Source organism: Protobothrops mucrosquamatus, unplaced genomic scaffold (genome assembly GCF_001527695.2).
Source record: "Protobothrops mucrosquamatus isolate PMUCROS unplaced genomic scaffold, P.Mucros_1.0 scaffold170, whole genome shotgun sequence".
In the NCBI taxonomy this organism is placed as follows: domain Eukaryota; kingdom Metazoa; phylum Chordata; class Lepidosauria; order Squamata; family Viperidae; genus Protobothrops; species Protobothrops mucrosquamatus.
In genome coordinates this window covers 1,354,587-1,371,054 of record NW_015386531.1, presented here as the reverse complement: position 1 = coordinate 1,371,054, position 16,468 = coordinate 1,354,587, and the positions used below count along the sequence as shown (strand labels likewise).

The window sequence follows — 16,468 nt, the reverse complement described above, 5'->3', positions numbered from 1 at the left end:
ATGCCCGTTGCTGGTTGGCTAACTAGCAACAGGGTCTTGCCAGCCAATGGAATTGTGTGATTACAAGCCAGGGGAATCCCATAAAAGAGGGCTCCCCTGGCCCAGAGAGCCAGTCCGGATTTACTTTATGCCTTGCCAATAAACCAAGAGCTGACTGTCACTCGACTCGTGTCTTACTGCCTGCGCGATCTAACACCAAACATTCAACTTAGCTTTCACCTAGGATAATAAAAAAAAAAATACCCTAGACAATCTGTGTGACGACTACCTACTGTCATAATCAGACAATTATCTGATGAAATTTGATTTAACTGGGGGATATCCTCACTGAAGAAGTGGAGGCCACATTAAGATTGTGCTTTGTATTGTGGACCAGTTGCACCAATTCTTAGATTAAGGAGTCTATTCATGGTCACTAATGCCCTGGTTACCTCCTGGTTGAACTATTGTAGTGCATTCTACAGGGGCTGCTCTTGAAAAGTATTCAGAAGCTTCAACTGATACAAAATGCAAAAGGATGAGTTGTTAATGTTTGTAGCAGAACATATGTTACACCTCCACTCTTCAAGTTGCATTGGTAACCAGTTTGTTTCTGGGTCCAGTTAAAGATAGCGGTTTTGACTTTTAAAGCTCTACATGGCATGGGAACAGGTTATCTGAATGACCACCTCTCCCCAATAACATCTACCCATCCCACCAGATCCAGCAGTTATGGAGTTACATTTTGTGGGTCCTAAGTGGTAGGCATTTTCTATGGTGGCTTCTATTTTATGGAAGATTCTCACCATCAAAGTGAGGCTGGTTTCATCACTATTGACCTTCTGAAGGTCCTTTAAAACCTAGATGTGCCATTAGGCCTGAGGACCCCAGTGGACTGATGAATTATTGAAGTGCCTTCAATAATTATTATAAATATCTCTTTGTCTAATATTTCTTTTTCCTTAGCTTTCTCTTTTATTATTTTTAAAGATGTTTTTAATAATAATGATAATTGAGTTACTATTTATTAGTTTGTTTGTAGCATTGTTGTACACTACCCGGGAGTCACTTGTTTGTGAGATAGGTAGCTTTATAAATTTGACAAATAAATAAATCAAATCTTGTTTAGAAGCTGACTGAAGATTTTAACTGAGGCCTTCACTGTATTGAAGCAGATTATTAATTTCTCCTTCTTCCATCTATTTTAGGGGTTTTAAAAGTGATTATTTTAGCTTTCCTGCTTTATTACCACCTTCAATTTAATTGTAGATTGCTTTGAAATATTTTATGAGGAGTGGTATAAAATACATATTTATTTTAGAGGAATCATATTTCATATGTATGATTCCACATACATGCATTATTTCAACCATAACTATTTTTACAATAGAATTTACTGTGCCTCAACATAAATTGCCTTCATGAACGTTATGGCTCTCACTTAGCATTAGCTCCTTGAGACAAAGCATGATTATTTTTTTTAAAGGGCCATGTATATTTTGGATTTGATAAAGCTTAATAAAAGCTAAGAAAACAATGCTAAAGAGATCTTGTTATAAATCTCTACTGTCTTGCAGAGGAACTAGAGGTTGCCCTTGTTCTTTTTTTTTTTTTAAATTGTGGCTGGCTATAAGAGAAGTAATATTGTAACCTGCCAAATATGTTTTATTCAGCTTCTTCCATCTTGCTAACAAGAAAAAAGAAATCAGTTCTGATGATTTATGCATTGCATGAAGCAGGAAGGAAGCCAAAAGTCACTAGCTTGTAGCTTGCTGGAGCGTCAGAGGCTTTCTAGGATGCTCATCGGAAATAGCTGCTATTATGTTGTGTCTCTGGAGGGTATTTTTCCAGCACTCTATGGTGGAAGAAAGCACTTCTGGAATCACTTTTTTCTGAATCATGTAGCTACAGATCAAATGCAGTATATACATCACAGCCTTAGTGGGAATTGCTGGTAGGTCACTGATACGCAAAGCTAAACTTGAATTGTCTTCAAATCTTTCAGGGTCATTTAAATTGCCATTCCAAGAATCCACGGGCGGGAAGGGAGTCAGGGAAGGAGAGGGTGAGGGCAAAGTGAGAAAATTGATGGGTCTGATACACACACAAAAAAAGTTACAGATCATTTACATAGGAATGGAATGCATGAAAAATCCTTGACTGTTTGCCTTAGTGATTTATGAAGCCCCTTTTCCTGTGCAAGCGATTAACTGCACTCCAAAAGCGATGGGAATCCAGCAGGGAATGAAAATGGCTGAAGAGAAAGGGGCACAGCTTCATAACCTATTAATCATGCGTCCTCAAGCACACACATGCACATAAAAAAGGAAAGCAAGGTCTTGCTCATCCTCCATAGAATTTATGCAGCAAAGTTTGTATCCAGTTCAGGTAGCTCTGGAGGATTGCATAAAAAAACAACAACAACACATTTCACATGCTAAAATCAGCAGCATGCACCCCTGCCAGCTTGTAGCAATCTAAGACTTTAGGAAGCATGGTTACAACAAACTCCTTGCTCGGAGCATGGAATGCCTGTTGCCTTCTGGAAAAACAGAATGACTATTGAAATTTCAAAAAGCATAAAACTCAGTTAAACGTGAACAGAGAACTTGTTATGTGAGAATGACTTTTAGTTTTGAGTAGCCCACTTGGTTCAGGGCAGTTTCTAGAAAGCCATTTGATTAAATTTGTGTGTGGTTTAGAAGAAGCTTCAAATGACTTTTTGTTTCACCGCTTTTGTTCGGTTTCAGCCTAGCAAAATCAGCAAAGGCTCCTTAGCAGAAAATTTCAATTCCTTAGCTCACTAAATTATTCTGAGGGCATGCATTTTATCTCAGCACTGGGCCTTGAGGGCTGTTTAACTGTCTCCCCTTGTTTGAGAAAACTGGTAGATTCTCTGTCTTGTCTTACTGCCTTGGCAGTCATTTTGGGTTGCTCTTGTTTACATATTACTGTTCAGTAACCTGGATCACAAACCGTGTTCTCCAGTGGCTTTGGAGCTGAAAGTACAAAACTATTTTCTTCGTTGATGTTCCATTGCTCTTCTTTCTGTCTGTTGCAAAGTTATTTGTTTTGTTTGCCATTCTATTTCCTTGACAAGTCCCAATTTCTGGCTCTTTCCTGAAAATCTGAATCTTTTTAGAAAATTAATCTAATTTACAGCTAGTCAATTTTTAAGATCCCCTGTGAGTGCCATGAAACACACTTCTACTTGATGGCATTCTGTGAAGTAGTGATAATGTTTGTCAACAACTCACTACATTACACAAAGTATCTCCGCTTTGTGCTGCATCGTTCTAAAAGCTACATGAAAACATACTTCATTTTCAAGAATATAATGCTACAAATTCATGAAAAGCCATAAGGGATTTGGATGCGCTATTGTACAATTTGAGGGAGATATGTACTACTTTAGAAAAAGAAAATATAAATAAATACAAATAAATACATTTTCCTTCTACATTCCACTAATAGCTTTCAAACATGGATTATATGTTTGAAACAATTCTCTTAAATAACTTATTTCTCCTCTTTAGGAGATGTATGCTCATTTGGATAAGTTACTCAAGTAATTTCAAATCTTTTCCTGGTAATTGTCTTATATCTTTAATTATTAGAACTGTTCACAACACAGATTCAGTTTCTAAAGATGAATTTTCATTCCACCTTTATTACTTCATACAACTCTTTTGCTGGCTTTTTGCATAAAATATCAGCTGTGCATAGAAACTGACAAACTGCTGCCAAACCAATTCATTTCATGGCAAAGTCCTTCTTCACCCAGCCCCCAGAAATATGCTACACATTTTCAACATACACTGGCTCCTTTTTATTTTAATTGTAAGCTTCTCCTACATTTTTGACCTATGCAAAACCCTACAGAAGCCAAAGGGCAGGAAAAGAGATTCAAAGTACCAATTTAAGTTCTGATAACTATCAACAGAGAAAGGGTTGGGTTTGTAAAAGAAATGAGAACATGATATATAGAGCCAAAATCCACAAATCATTAGAAAGCCCATCAGCTGTACATTTTCTAATTAATAGCAATCGACCTAACACCACATTTAGTGGAAAAGTCTAATATAAATTTAAGTAGAAAATAAATGAACCACAGGAGTTGGGGGGGGGGATTTTAGATTACAGTGGGTAGAGTGGGGAAATCCTGTAATTGATAAAATGTTCATTGGGAACCAAGGCTTTGAATAGAAGTTCCCAATCCTGCTGCAATTCCCTTTTCCAATCCTAATATTTCCATAGTTTTAATGCACCAAGCTACTGACGCATTTAGTATCTTATGCAATTACATGTAATGGTTTTCCTATACAAAAAAAATCCTATAGAAAAAAAGTTTCTTCCAGAAAAAAGTTAAATAATATGGAAAAGTAAAAAAAAAAAACCAGACATGAGAAAGTGATATAAATTGCCCCTTTTACCTAATGTTTCAAATAAAATGGTTGCATATAATGTTCTTCTTTCTAGCTCTCCCTATGGCAGTTCAATCTTTTTCAAATACTTTAAATAAAATCTCAGAGATGGGTAGATAAGTGATTGATAGATGTAGATGTGTTGAGTTTAGTGTGGATTCTCTGCAGATTTATACCTATTGTAGGTTTCAGTGATTTATGGCTTAGGTTTTTACATAATAAGGGAACATTGTGGGAATGTGTTGCGAAGAGCGCAATATTATTCTATGGTAGCCAAAAATCAGAATGAAAGTAGCCCTTTTGTAAAATAAACACCAGCACAACTGTTTGAGGCATTGCTGAACTCACCTACCTCAAAGTGTTTCAGGTTATCTCAAAAGCTCTCAACAGATACAATAGGTTTTTAGCCCACTGCAATTGCTAACTGATAACATACTCGTAACCTTCTCACATGCAGCCTGTATCTGCATAACCAACTTGTCTTCCGCTTTCTGCCTTCCCCTCCTTTCTATCCTCCATCACATTCCAGTTTAAATCCCACATCAGTTTTGCCATGCCATGTATCTGCTGATGTGAGCTGTGCATCACAAAAGCCTGACTTTTAATAGAAAGAGTAGTCTGAAAAGGTGCTATTGGATTTCCGGGAATGTGTTTTGTTCAGTTTGTGACCTGAACAAAAGCGAAGCATCTGAAAAGGAAAACAGAAACCAAAACATGTGGCCCTCTTAGAGCAATTATTTTAAAATCCTTCCAAGTGGACAATTTCCAAGCAGCTATTAAACAGAGTCTTTCTTCCCTTTGAACACTGGGAGGCAGGATTGCCCAGCAAATGCTTCAGCAAAAGATCAACAATGGTGCTGCTGAATAAAGCTAAGAGGATGAAATACAGAAGAGAATGAAAGGCAATCAGAAACCTATGTAAATATAGGAACTGGCCAACAGGGATATTGTGAACATCCCTTTGTAAGACTGATCTCTTCCATCCTTAAGATGCCTTCAGGTTGCCAATTTTAGGAAGTCACAGAAAAAGTGCCGATTGCATTCTAGGATGCGTGCACTTCTGGGAATTATTTAAACATGGGTGGCAAATTGTATAGCGCTCCACAAACAGATTGGGAACTGGCCCAAGCACGCAATGCTACTGCCCATTCAAATCAAGGTGAGTGAATTGTTTGGTGTATGACATAGATTATCACACAAGCACCTTTTTCCGTTCCTCAGTCTAAATGTGAAACAATACCTGATTAAACAAAGCATTTGCTGCCTTTTCAGGACAAGTAAAATGCATATGTTGCTAAATGCGTTGCTGTTTTGTAATACAAATTTTTAAAAATCAATTTCTAAAAATTTAATCACAAAATGGCAAGGGCCTTTCTCAAGTTTCCTCTTTCAGCTATGTATTCAAAATGGACGGTGATTAATAATTATATCTATATATATGTATGGGTGTATATATATATATGAACATTCCTTTATATGACTGATCTCTTCCATCCTTAATATGCCTTCAGCATATATAGCATGTGTATATGTCTGCCATGTATGGGTATGGGTAAATATATACTTTATTTTGAGAGCAGGCAACAGAATTTCATTTTTAATGTGGGCCAGGGTGCTCATAGTAAAAAATGACAGTAAAGGTTATCTTATCATCCTATCCTCTCCTGCCCTGCCCTGCCCTGCCCTGCCCTGCCCTATCCTATCCTATCCTATCCTATCCTATCCTATCCTATCCTATCCTATCCTATCCTATCCTATCTATCTCAGCACATTTAAATAAATGTGTGTAAGATCTACATGATTTAGACCACACCCTTTCTCCACCAACCCCCCTTTCAATAATAAGGAACTCCCTCCTCCACAGGATTTGTAAAATATAGCTATCATTTCTTTGATTTGTATCAAAGAGAGCATTCAAGATGGTTAACAAGAAATATTAAAATATAAGAATTTAAAATATGATAAAATAGTGAGAAATTATCTGCTGACTAGTTGAAACCAGAATAGCTAGCTAAATTGGAATGATCATGATTTATTTTCTAAAAGAAGAGAAAGGACCAGGCTAAATTCTTGTGCTGGTGTTCCCAAGTTACATTTTGTAGCATCAAAGGGAGATTGAATGTTACAGTATTTACAATATAATCAACAGACTGTCTTGTCTAAGTCAACTGGTGTTGAGGAGTTTTGAGCATCATTCTGAAATCATATCATACTGCTCGTGAAGGAATGCTTTATCCAGACTCGACTGGATTGGGCTCGACATGAGAACATATTTTCAGTTTTTGCTTTTCAAGCACTACCTATTTTCATACTCACTCATAGCTTTGTTTGCACAGACACATACCCATGAGTAACTGAACCATGGCTCACTAAAATCAATTTTCTGACTTCGTGCAGCACATGGAATTAATCACGAGGGTAAGCTTGTCCAACATGTCAAACTAAAATATAGTCAGTAGTTTGTGAACACAGTCATAATTCCCACTATCTTCAACGTCTTGCAAATAAGATATTTTTCTACAAAAACCCATTACCACTTTACCAGTTCACTTGAGTTTGCCAGACAGCAAAGATTTAGAGACCTTGTTCCGTGGCTAAAACACTATTTTCTTCACCTTAAATATGGGAATATTATCTATGCCAATTTTGAGGAAAGTTGAAGGATTAGAGACATTAGAATTACAGTGGTGTTTTTTTTTAAATGACATTTATTACATACTAGGTTTTATATGTCATATGTTAACCTGTATGTGCAAATACAATTGTTCCAAATCACTAAATGACTCTTACCTACTGTCTTTGTAAAATAAGCATCATTCTTTTTTGATAGAAAAACCTGTGCAACATAATCCCTGCAGGTAATGAAATTTGGTTGTGAACTTTGTTGATGCTAAAGCAGAAGTAGTCTAGTTGAATATGGAAGGAAGGAAGGCTTGAGCTGACTGGTCAGTGAAAAAAAAATCTTAAGATTTCCTTGCTGCACCACTGCTTTCAAGGAAGGGTAACTGTAGCTGCTTCTTCTGATCTTTTCCCACTGGGATAGAAATTCATATCCCTAAGAAGTTATGCACTTGTAGCTCTTATTTAATTCTGCTCAACAGCTGATAAATAAAGAGTGCTGAAAGTCTGTGCATGATCTTGGGAAAAGCAGCAAAGCAAAGCAAAGCAAAAATAAAAAATAAAAATCCCCAAAACCATGATAATAAAAAGAAAGGAAGCACAGAGCAAAAATCTAAGTTACTTCTCACAATGCTTTCAGAAATAAGAAGGGAAAAGCTGCAGCAGCACTGTCAAAATAAAACATTAGTTTGCAAAAGCCTGCAGGCAAAGTTTTACTTATTTAACATTAGCTCTGATTTAAATAATAAAAAATGGTTGCGTATACTACGTTAAAAAAACTCTTAATGTTTTTGTTCTTCATCTGAAGAACAGACACTGAAGTAATGGAGCTGTCTCTCTCTAAATAATCATATGAATGGCAGGATCTCAACCCCAGGAAAGCTTTTTGTCTACACAAGGGATTGGGCTGTGAAAGAGTCACATCTTGCATTGTTGAAACTAAACACCAGTGAGGGGTAGCTACTTTTGCTATTGAAATATGTGTCTACATATACATACACATAGGCATACATCTTGAGACTACATTCCTGGGTTTCAAAAGCGCTCTGCTTTATTCCTGTATCAAAGAAAGGGATTCTGTCATAGTTTTTTTTTTTTTTTTTAGGGTTCGCCACGCTGGTGTTAATGAACTCATTTAATCTGGCCTTTTATCTAGTAAACCAATCAACATTACCAAAAGAGTTTTTGAAAAGTAAGAAATCCTCCAGTGACTTGTTCAAGGTGTCTCTCATTACACATAACATTTCCATAAATTCTTTGAGATTGTTTTAAACAAAAGTAGAAAAGTATTCAGCTAGCAGGCATGAGTTCCCTATACTTAAGATATGAAAAAGGAGGAGGAGGGGAGAGGGAGGAGGAGGCTATGCACAACGTCACAATAAGCACAAGATATTCCTCTGGAGCAGATAGATTTACTAAAGGTGACAAAGAGTGGGTTGACTTCAGACACCCAATTGTCAGACTGTCAGTTAGGTCCAGAAGTGATCTTCTGTGAATAAAGCCCTGCTTCTCATGTTATTTCAGAAAATCTAACATTCTGGAGATCAATCAAAAGCCCAGAAAATTACAGTGGGAAGTAATTGTGTTTAGCAAAGATCATTTCTTTTTTTCTTCTAAATGGAGGAACCGTTTAATGAGGATCTAACACTTGGGCCATCTTAGACCATGATACTTTTTTATATAGCAAAGATATAGAATCAAATTCAAACACTATGTAAGTCAACTCATGTTCTACAGCAAGGGAGGTTAAATGTATATTTGGAGAATAAACACCTGGCATAGGAACTGAAGCTGACATTACACTACTACAGCCTTTTTTTTTTATTTTTAAAGGAAAATTGTAAATTAACAAAAGCATTAATAGAAACATTGGCTGGCTGAATTGATGTTTTATTTTACCACTTAAAATTCCTCTTCTGTTACAATATGACTGGTATTCCCCTTTATTTCAATAGTCATCATGGTGTTAAAGTTTAAGTCAAATTACAAAACTTTCCCTGCTTAAGACACCTACTTCTTTAAGAGAATCAGCAAATACCCCCTGCTCCAGGAAAGCATTTAATGTTAGTTGTGGGAAATGGCAGCAGAGAAATAAATGTTAGTTGTGTTCTTCACAAATGAGAAATTTACAAGGTTACCTCAAGGGGAGCCCCTTACGATAATTAAAATCCAGAATCTGAAATTACCTAGGTCTAGTCTAAGAAATTGCCAACATACCTAATACTTATTCACAACAACACGTCTGCCCCCCCTCCCCGTGAGGTGAGTTGGATTGAGAGTGACTAGCCCAAAGACATCTAGCCAGGTTTCATGCCTAAGAAAGACTTAGAACTCAGTCTCCTGATTTCTAGACTAACACCTTGAACAACTGCACCAAATTGTATGAAATCAGATTCACAGAATAACAGAGTTGGAAGGGAATTTAGAGGTCTTTTAGTCCAACCCCCTGCTCAAGCAGGAGGTCATCTTGAATTAAATCTTGAATTTAAGCAATGGTGGATTATAAGGAACAAGAAGGGAAACAAATTAAAAGTAATACTAGCACAGAAATGACAAAAACAAGACTGCAAATCCATTGGTCAAATGAAAGATGAGTGTGTTTGTTTGTATGTGTGTGATATATAGTATGTATTATACAGAGACTCACTCTCTCTGTGTATGTGTGAAAGTATTCTGGTACAATGGTCATTACTGAAAAAGATCTTTAAATAAAAATACTGTGGAATTGCCCATTATATATTTATGTTTAAAAGAAATGGCTCTCAAAAAGCTAACTAAAAAGAAGAAAGAATGGTATGAAACAAACAATAAACATCAATCTATGCCAACTGACAGGGGAGGGAGCCATCATTCAGAGGAGTGTGTCATTAAAAATGGGGCATTTGCAACTAACAGAAGGACTCATTTCTCAGGTATTTGGTTTGTTTTTGTAAATTAAATTTTAAAATATGTCAAAAATATTCAGTGTTCAGATGAAAAAAGAAAGTTTTCTATACAAGCTTTCAAGAGCTCAGTCTGTAGTTTGAATGCTTAAGCAATACATCAACACTGGCTAGCCTGCCAAAAACCACCAAAATATAAGGAAAGACAACATAAATTAGTAAATTGTCAACTCCTCTTAATATGAATTCCAAGTGCCAGACATAGTTACAATAGTAAGAATAGGCTTCCTAAAAATAAATGTCAAATTCTTATCAGAAAATGCAGAACCATGCCCCTTAAACTAGGTTTATGGAAGTAACCTCAGTCTGTGAGGCTATTGGTCACTAGGACAGCTTCCACCTCTCAAAATGCCAATATGCATCCAGGGAATTATTACAGTGCAAAGTAGAAGCCTTAATTAGATCAGTGCATTCATTTATTTGAGATAAAAAGATGTATTCCATCATGACATTTTGCTAGATTCTGGCACATCAGTGAAACAGTGAGTTCTTCAGCTTGCTTCAGATCACCTCTTCCATAGGAGATACTCTGTTGCTGGTTATTTGCAAGCCATGCAAAGCTTGGAAAGATGCCCCTGGTGCAGATTTTAATGTGCTTCCCTAAAGTAAGTAGGTAGGAGATCAAAAATCCTTGTTTTAAATACTTTGGTATTACCTTTTATTCTATACTAGCTATACCCGGCCACGTGTTGCTGTGGCTCAGTCTGGTAAAAGCGTGTGCTGCTTTTACGTCCAACAGATGGCACTGTTTTTCAAAAAAGCATGTTTTACCTGTCACAGGTGTGACATCTATATAATAGTAGGTATATAAAAACATGCGCGTATTCGAATGCAACGTTGTGTCAAAATTTCAAAGCAATCGGTGAAGAACGTTCGGAGATTTAAGATTTTGAACAAATGAACATTTACATTTTATTTATATAGATAGCAGTGTTTCTCAACCTTAGCAACTTTAAGATGTGTGAACTTCAACTCCTAGAATTCCCCAGACAGCAAATGCAAATGGCTGGGGAATTCTGGGAATCAAAGTCCACATATCTTAAAATTAGTAATGGCTGAGAAACACTGCTACACAGGAATCACTTCTTTTTTTTCCTTCAAACTGAATGAACTTGTGAATGAGAATGAATACTTGGTCCATCTTAGACCATGATAGCACAGAAGCGATCACTGTGGCCAAATGGCCAAATCATAAAGTCAAATCCTCTTAACTTTCCTCATTTTTTTAACCTCCTTTGTTACAATTAAAGATTTATTCTGCAGACTTGTGTGTACCTAATTAGAAGTCATTTTCACAAAGTTCCATGGGATTTACTGCCAGCTCAGCATGCACAGGAATGTAGGTTTAAATACCTTGAGAGAACACTTCAAAGTTAGAGGGAGTTTATTTGGGCCTGTTGATTATTACATTAATTCATCCCCACATAACATTAAGATGATCTTTACCTAATTTCCCTCTCTTGAGGCACTGCAAAATGAAAGGAGAGAAGAACAGAGACTGAAAAAATAAAGCAAGTTACAAACTACTCTTTCCTCATGCTTGCAGTGCAACCTGGAAATCTTTGTATGCATGCTGGGTAGCTTCCCATGCGAATTACTGTAAATTTTCCAGAAGGTTTATACAATCAAAGAAACTGGAACAAAACTTTGCATTGTCTATTTTAAAAGTACTGTATTCAGAGCTCATGTCCTATTGTGGCATAAGTATTTGCACTTCTCAGATGAAAAACCTCTCCATAAAATTCTATTTTATTGCATAGCTTTGTGTGTGTGTGTGTGTGTGTGTGTGTGTGTGTGTGAGGGGGGTTTCTTAAAAAGATTAAAAACATTTTAAATATTACGCTTTTATCACTTACCTTATTTAAACATCACTATATCCACAGCTGATTACAATGACATTGAAAAAATAACCTTTTCTACAACAGGCTTTGATAATGAATGTTTCCTTAACAGAAATGTTAAATTATTTCCTTCTGTTATGTAAGGCTTGGATTTCTTTGTGAAACTGTACCCACTTTCATAACACTATTGAACAAATTGCTTGTTTCTATTTAAAAACTCAGTAAGCCTGGCTGATATATTACAGCGAACATCTGTGAAAAGTTTTAAAGAGAAACATAGTGTCATGAGCTTTTCAAAAAGAATATTATCTTTTGATGTATCAAAAGATATACTCTTTCAACTTACTTAAGGGAGTGGTAGATAAAAGCAGTGAAATTGTGCAAATCAATGTATACTTATTCAGAACTGAAATCAATCAGACTCACTTGCAGGTCTAGTTCTTAGAGCACTGCATTGACTTTTTATTATTTCTGAGCCAGCAAAATATGTACAATTAAGATGCTTAGAAGGGACTGAAACCTAAATAGTAAGACAATGCATACAGGCTTGCAAAGAAACTCATTTTTGCCATATCAAAGTTTACCTATGTATTTAATACCATTACATATAATGACAGGCCAGCATTGTAACACTGATTGTGCATCCTATCCTACTTCTTTCATATTCATGTGAATTATAATGGTGTCATAGACATTTTCATAATCTTACTCAAGCATCATTTTCCTTTTTGTCCTTTGGTAACTTATCTCCATCATGATCTTCCTGTTCATTCTCTACATTTCCTGCCCTTCCTTATTGTTGGAATCGTAAAATGGTAATTTCTTAATGTTAAATGGTCTCATATGATTGGTTTAGGAGAAGAAAAACCTTGGTTGTCTTAATGGCTTACATTTGGAACGGGCTGTGGTGGTCTGCAACTCTGAATTTTTGGGATTGGATTGAGGAAAGAAGCATGATGTTGCAACTTTCCAGAGGTTGGTGCAGGTGGTGGAAGATTTTTGTTCCATCTCATGACCTGGGACTACAGGGATCTTATCTGATTCTTTATGCTTTTCAGTATCTAAATAAATCAGTAGGATAAATTAACTTTAGCATTCAAACATTCTGTAATCCTACTCATTTTCATCTATGAATCACAGGGATCTCTGGAGAACCTGAATAATTGTTTTGAGATTATCTAGCTGAAAGTTAACCTGATACATTGGAATAGGCAAATATACTTGCCTGCCTAATACACTTTCACATTTCTATCTCTTTCATCTGCATGAATATAACAGGAAGCTCTATATGGCCCCTGTTCAATAGTGCAGCTAAATATGCTGCAACCAGAGTTCATTTCACATCCTCAGAGTTACATCAGAAATCTCAGATCTTTTGCAAAGGAGTACATTTCGTCTACATTGGCAGTGATCTAGTATGAGAGACACAATCCTGGGATAAAAAGTAGCTATGTTTTTCTGATATTTCTCTCAATGTCAGTACAGAGCTTTGTGTTGTCGGTATAGTCTCCAGATGCAAACAGCTTCTCATTAAACCAGGGGTGTCCAACTTTGGCAGCTTTAAGACTTGTGGACTTCAACTCCCATAATTCCCAGCCAGAGGAATTCTGGGAGTTCAGATCCACAAGTCTTAAAATTGCTAATGTTGGACACCCTTGCATTAAACTGTTTCTTATTACAGAAATGAATGTGGCTGTATACTGCATCCTGGATTTTCTCAAGAACATGTGTGAGCCAACCCACTTACCTAAAAGTTTAATTTTCATTTCTTTTTTATACTGCAATTCATTTGTGGACAATTTTGGCAACAAATACTGGATCAAAATGTGAGATTATAACAAATAATAACACTGTATCACTCTCAGACTCATTTTACTAACCAAAAGATATGAAGCCGTAGAAAGAGTAATAAGAGTAATACATTTGAAAAGTGAAGTAGTTTGGTCATAAGTATAAATTAGTTATTAACAAGAAAAAAAATCAGTATTAAAATAAGCATTCTGAGTATCCTGGATTGTTTAGTTGGTGAGATGCAAGGCAGAGAAAACTGGTATGCAATAAGATGAGCATAATCATTCTTTCAAGATTTTGTTATTATTGCCAATCTTAATGAATAGCTTTAGCCTTCTTTTGGTCTAACTAGAAGTACTGACAGTCTGATTATGATGAAGCTTCTTCTACTATTATCTCTTTGTGTCAGCTGCCACCTCATGCTTGTGCTTCACCTTTGCTCTGTGCCAGTCTGCCATGAACTCTAGGGAGGGAGACTGGATGGAAGGGGGGGGGGTTCAGGGGAAATTTAAAGTTCACTGTATCTCCCTGAGACACGGCTTCAAGGTCAACCAGCTGGGAATGGAATGCAGGTGCATACCAACCTACACTTGAAGTACCATCAAGCTGATGTCAACTCTTAGTGAGCACCCAGACAGATTTTCTCCAGAATGATCTGACCTCAACCTGTGCCTTCAGATCTTCTAGTAGTGTACTCATCACTGTAATTGAGTCTATCCATCTTGATAGACTCAATTACAGTCTGGCCATTCTTTTCTTCTCTTTCTATCTCTCCCAGCTTTATAAGAGAGCTAGGTGTTCACACAATGTGTCCAACATATGATGATTTGAGCTTGGTCATTTGTATCTTGAATGAGAACTCCAGACTGATTTATTCTTTTTGTTCTATTTGTTTGGCTTCCTCAGTAACCTTTCTAACAGCAAAATTCAAATGCATCAATATACTTTGTATCCTGCTTTTTAAAAGTCCAACTTTCACTCCCATAGAGTGTGACAGGGAAAACCATTGTCTGGATGATTCTAAGCTTTGTAAGAATGGTTACATCTTAGGCACCTGAATAACTTTCCAAAAATCTTCATTATCTTATTAAGTATTATTCTGCAGTGTATTTACTTACTGCTAGCCCATTTATTGTTGATAGTCAATCCTAAAAAAATAGAAACTATCCACTATTTCAGTATCATCATTTTGAATTCCAAAACTGGTTCCTATACTAGTTGTTGTCATATGTCTGCTCTTCTTTTCATTATTTCACTAATAATTAAAACTAACTTATCCCTGTTTTAAGCAATCTCCAATCTACTCCTTCAACAAAAGATTCTATTGGTTTAATCATCTCTTAAAGGAATATACATAACTTCTACATTTGCAGAAGATTAAAAAACAAGAATATTTTTATATGTGAGTTTGTGTGTGTGTATGTATTATATGTGTGTGTGTATAGACACATACATATGCATATATATGTATACGTACATATATGTATATATGTTATATTAGAAACATCCATCAATTGCTTATACGTGTCATGTATAGGAAAGATCAAATTCTTTATATATGTCCAAGCTACATTATATTAAAGCATGTTGTATTTATGCATAAGAAAAGAGTGTTTGTAGAGAAGAAAGTTTTATGATGTATACATTGAAGCCCAATTCCCCAATTTACAAAATAAGTCTTTAATTTGGCAAACATTTGCAGGAGTTGATTAAAACAATAGAGAGACTTTTTTTTTAAACAAATACGTAGAATCCTGCTCAGGATAATTCACTGCAAGTGCCACAATAAAATGATGGCCTCAGCAACAATTAATTTATATTTGATTCATTAAATGGAAGGTTAACTTCATTTTAAGAAAACACTTGTATATATTTCATAGAAGTTAAAAATATTTATAAGTACATATTGGAAATATATGGAATGTTTGCACTAAATTATTGCAATATGTAAATAAAAAAGACACTTTAAAAACTTTTGTTTGATGAATTCTCTGTAAAAACCACACCAAAATGATGCATCATAATTTTGATTTTAATATGAAAAATACAAGGATTCTAGAGAATTCTGGAATTACAGACATTATTTCTGAATTCTGTCAGAAGGCAGCTAGAAAAAATTGTTGACAAATATTCTAAGTTTAAATGTACTTATTAACATCAGATAATACACAGAGTAGTTAGTACTAACTCCATCAATAACTCCATTATTGATGTTTTCTTGTTCGTGATGTATAATCCTTAGTTACTGGCTGAGCCAACATGCTATTTGAATCATTTTGTTTCCAGGCAAGTCCACTACAGGTACCATAATTAAAGCTGGTACTTTTAGGCCCATTTGTTCTTCAAGGTGTCTTTGTAGTCCTATAATATAAAAGAGATGCAATGACACATTCATTCAAGCTTTCAATATTTCATGTACGAACACATCATATTTATTTATTATATTGTGTAATATATTTGTATATTATATTTGTATACTATTATACACAACAGAATTTGAAGTTGTTAAGACTGCAGCTGTATGCATGAATACAACCCATCCAATCAAGTGAGATCTGGTTCTTATTAAATAGGCATAAAACCAGAAAGCGGATAAGTTAACCCACGTAAAAAATAGTGTCACGATAGATGTTTATGAAGATAAGCTTAGTAGTTCACGATCTAGGAGGGTGAGTAGTCTGAGTCTTAAGCTGTTCCTAGATATTTTCAATTATGGGATTATTTGCTCCCTGTGAATATAAATGGTTGGGGAATGGTGTTTCTCAGCCTCAACAACTGTAAAACGTGTGGATGTCAGCTTCCAGAATTTCTCAATTGGTTGAAGTCCACACATCTTAAACTTGCTGAGTTGAAATACCTGTCCTCTGTTCTT

General features: G+C 35.8%; 1 protein-coding gene across 1 annotated transcript in view; it reads right to left on the bottom strand.

Annotated features, from left to right (window-relative positions):
• Window positions 1-15,641: 15,641 nt before the first annotated feature.
• Window positions 15,642-16,468, bottom strand: part of DPH6 (diphthamine biosynthesis 6) — a 222,252-nt gene continuing 221,425 nt past the window's right edge. Inside the window, exon 15 of the mRNA XM_015813576.1 lies at window positions 15,642-15,957. Within this exon, the coding sequence (XP_015669062.1) occupies window positions 15,839-15,957 (119 nt within the window). The 3' untranslated portion in view covers window positions 15,642-15,838. The remainder of the gene's footprint in view (window positions 15,958-16,468) is intronic.